This window comes from Notothenia coriiceps, unplaced genomic scaffold, assembly GCF_000735185.1.
Source record: "Notothenia coriiceps isolate Sejong01 unplaced genomic scaffold, NC01 NC01_scaffold00031684, whole genome shotgun sequence".
Taxonomy (NCBI): Eukaryota; Metazoa; Chordata; class Actinopteri; order Perciformes; family Nototheniidae; genus Notothenia; species Notothenia coriiceps.
In genome coordinates, this window is record NW_011364385.1 from 1 (window position 1) to 4,382 (window position 4,382).

A 4,382-nucleotide genomic window follows, 5' to 3' on the forward strand; every position below is an offset into this window, starting at 1 on the left:
ATTACCTACCCCACCTTTGATAGGTCACTTTTTGCCATTTAATATTCTAACAAATCTCTCAATTTCAGACCATTTCGTTTTTTAAATAATGTTTTTTTGGTTTATGATAATGAGTTCTGTCTACAATTCTTAGATCTCTCTTCTCTGTTAGGAGAACAATTGGTAGGATTTTACAAACAAAAATAAATTAGATTAGATTCAACTTTCTTGTCATTGCCCAACGAACTACAGTTTGCATCCAACAAGAAAGTGCAAAGAGTAATACATCGCATTAGTTTTCAATACATTTACAGAACAGATATATGGTGCAGAGTTTAGACATATATAGATAAATACAGATAAATCAGGGGTGTCCAAACTACGGCCGGGGGCCAAATGCGGCCCGCGGACCTCGGCTAAATTAAAAAAGTATAATGAAATATGGCCCACAAATGAAACGTGTGCTTGTCTTATATTGTACTTTTAAAATATAAATATAACAATATATTACACAGTATTATTCATGTGTTAAAGGTAGGGTAGGTAATTCACTTCAGAAACACTTTTTGTTATATTCCATGGAATGCTATTAACATCCCGATAGCAATGAATATATTAAATGCTTTGACAATAAATACATTAAAAAAATGTCATCTGTGGAAGCCGTGGCGCTGTAAAAAGCTCGACCAATCATCTGAGCCGGCCCGGCTAAAATAACTGGATGGCCTACCTGCCTGTCAGCCTTCCATCTGTGCACAAACTTATCTCGTGCCCTCATTGGTCATGTGCGCGTTCGTGTGTGTTGGAGGAGGGGCTCTGTAAGGAAGTCTGAAGGAAGGGGCAGATATTTTTCGGCTGCGTACTTTCAAATTCTAGCGTACTCGAGCCGGTTTCTCCATTCTTACCTACCCTACCTTTAATGAGACCACTTTTCAAATAAATTCTGTCAATTAAAGTTGGAAATGTTTTCTACCATATCTTAGTTGATAAGAAAAAAGCCCAATAACTCATTTCCATAACAACCTTGAAATACACCCTTCCTATTTCTCCTTATTATAATCACTCTGAGGCTTCTGTTTTAAGGGATGAGCTGCCAACACTCACAAGCATCATTTACCAACATGTGATTGATTTTGCTAACTTATAACGGAACTCATGACGCGATATACCTCTGTTGAGTGGCCTAGCCCTTCGTATATTTTTCTGTATGTTATGTATATATTAGCTATACTACTATTATTTAAAGTAGGTTAAAACCCGGTTTTTGTTTTAGTATTTAGTAAAGGGAGCATGAAGGCAGCATTTCAGATTGCAGCACCAATAATAAATCAGAAGTTTCCTCCTCCTCTCTCCACCTGCTGCTCAGTCTCACAACATGTTTACCTGGCATCACACCAGCCAGGCGTGATATCTCTGCGGAGGAAAAACACGGCGGCAGATGTGCCACTTGAAAACACAGCACTTAAAAATAACCTTATCAGCGATTATTTGAGAATTAGGAGCGTAGTAACAGATGCTGTTTGCGCAGCACTAACCTGAGGCAGATCCGCCGGATGTTTTTCTGACTGCTGTTGACCCTGCAGACATCACGCTGACGTTAACCATTAGCTTCAGTGACGCTGGGAAATAAAGGAATACTGAAGCTTGTTTTTAAATAGTGATTTCTGTATTATACAGTGATTAGACAGACATTATTTACTGTTAAGAACATAGCATGTAGTAAAAGCTTCCGACCATATTTTTTTATCGACATCTCAAGCTTATGACAGCATTGGGAAACTGGGCATGATGACAGATTAAACTGGTGCCATTTCATCAAATACTGTTATTATATAATGGCACAATAAGGGCTGCCCCCTCTAAATCCACTTAATGGTCGATATCGGAGTTGATTATTCATTTGAAATGCTTTTTTTCCAGGCTGAATTACTTATTCCAGAGCAAATCTATTAATCAGAGATGCAATGTGGTGCTTTTGCATGATTCTTTGTGGAGGAGCTTAGTTTAACATATATTAAACACCATCATTTTATCCTGTTAGACATTTGGGTGAATTGACATAATAAGCAAACAAATGATTGGGTTATGGACAAAACCATCGTCGGTATGGTCACAATGACTTTGACATTTTACCAACAAGTTGTAATCAGTTCATTCTTGGCCCAAAATGGATGTTCGTGCCAAATTCAAAGTCATTTCCTCCAGGTGATTGAGATAGCACGTTCACAAGAATAGGACGGCCAATTCTAAAAACACACACTGCATACACTTTCTACTTTTGAGTACGCACTGCAGGAAAATCGTAGTGTTAGTTAGCTAAGAATGTCAGCTAGAGGACAGTCCTAAGCAAAATGCAAGTGTTTGGGTGACGAATAATAAAGAATCCAATTCCCAGACCTTCTATCAGTAACACTTCTGAAGTACAGCCACCAGACGATCTTGACATGAACTTAGGGGTGAATAAATCTCTTCTGGGGTCTGTTGCAGCAAATCCAGAAAACCCCCCCTGCAGAGCATCAGGGGTAATAACAGTCTGAGGAAAAAGTGCAAATCCCAGGTCACATTTCTGTAGATTTGGTCCTTTAACAAGTTCAAAGATTTCCGTTTCATCCCGAATCCCCGCTGAGTAAAAGTTCACTTGATGGATGAAAAGTATTTGCTGCAGGAAGTCAGATTCTGGATTGTAAAGTTTGCTCATCATCGGAAGAACTTCAGATAAACCGCAGCTGCTAGAATAGCCAACTCCATTATGATGATGACGCCTAACAGCAGCTTGTTGGTCATCAGCCTACACGACCAAAAGAAGGAGAACGTTTTTAGTTGACGACATGGGAGGATTTAATGTCATGATTATCCTGTAAAAAAACAACTTCATTTCACATCATTATCCCGAGAAATATGCAATTAAAATGTGCTTAAACAATTCACAGCGATAAACTTAATGAGTGGTTTTTAATTAAAGCATATTGTCATTCAAACTACAGAGACTTCTCTAGTCCTCAAAATGAAAGCATGCAAAAACAGAGAATAATGGAAACAGAATTTCTCAACATTCAATTTATTGGAAACAAATAAAAACAAGATAACTGAATTGTATGATTTTTCAGGGGAAGCACTTACCGTCGTGATAACGCTCGAAGAATCTTCCTACTTTTGCTGAGGTTCTCTCCGGTATTCACCAACTTCAATAAAACAAGATACAGAATTTGACCACAACAAATAGTCTCTGTTAGGGAATCATTTGCTTAGGTATTCAACCTTCGACACAGTTCATCATTTTCTCCCTTCACTTCCTCCTTTCTCACGGTATAGGTCTACGGCCTTGGGTGTTGCTGCTATCTCTCTTAAGGAGAAGCAGCTTGGGTGCATTGTTGTTGCCAGTCTATGACAGAGCACAAGCCGCCATGAGGTAGTTTACTGTTCAGGGACGAAGGCTCCCTGGCGCACATTCTTTCCTATGGACGAGAGCTCTAGTTAGATTTAGTTTCCATAATTGTTTAGTCTCACTGATGAAGAATGTTGATTAGTACACTCCGGACTAGTTCAAACCTGGAGCTGCAGAAAGAATTGGTTTGGCAACTCGTGACACACTCCAAATAAACCGTCAGTGTTTGCCATCAAAGCTCCCCTCGTATCTCTGAGTCCTGTTTCCAATTGCTTCAGAAGTTTCCCCCACATGTCTCTTTACTTACAGTTCTCACTAAAACCTGGGCTTTTTCACTTTTTTTGACACCAAATGTTGTAAAACTGCTGGTCTGCTTTCAAAAATCTATTCCACAAGAAGCTGAATCAGGGGACTAAGATGTCTACCATACAGTATGTTACATGTCTTCCTGTACATCGTTATAATGGCATAACATCTCACTTTGTTCCTGGCGCGGTCCAGCTGCTCGCGCTGCCCTCCCAGCTCCTCGATGACATCGGTGCCGACCTGATCCGTCTCGGCTGCGATGCGAAGAGTTCTCTCGATGCTCTGACTGGCGTTGGTCAGAGAGTCGGTGCCCTGCAGCAGCAACGCTCTCTGGGACTGGGTCTGGGTCTGAGGGAGAGCAACACATTACAACCAGGGGGAATAAGAGCAAAATAGAAACTAAATGTTATTAGCTTTGGATTGTCCCACTCTCAATAGTTTTAAAGGTCAACTCAAACAATGGCTGAGAAACAAACAGACGTGCGATCAGCACTTAACACAGGGGTATCTTCTCTTGCACTTTATGTATCGAACTTGTATTACCATGTCCTAAATACTTGGGTATTCTTACTCTTGCATTTTTTATGTATTTGTACTGCTATGTTTGTAATTTTCATTATCTTAAAGGTAGGGTAGGTAATTCACTTCAGAAACACTTTTTGTTATATTCCATGGAATGCTCTTAACATCCCGATAGCAATGAATAAATTAA

At 39.7% G+C, this 4,382-nt stretch overlaps 1 protein-coding gene across 1 annotated transcript; it reads right to left on the reverse strand.

Moving 5' to 3' along the window:
• Positions 1–1,626: 1,626 nt before the first annotated feature.
• On the reverse strand, positions 1,627–4,033 carry LOC104960214 (vesicle transport through interaction with t-SNAREs homolog 1B-like; the record flags this gene model as incomplete). Its single annotated transcript, XM_010788193.1, has 3 exons — positions 1,627–2,767; positions 3,100–3,161; positions 3,845–4,033. Coding segments are annotated over 3 exons (342 nt in total), but the record flags the coding sequence as incomplete, so codon positions are not given.
• Positions 4,034–4,382: the final 349 nt, after the last annotated feature.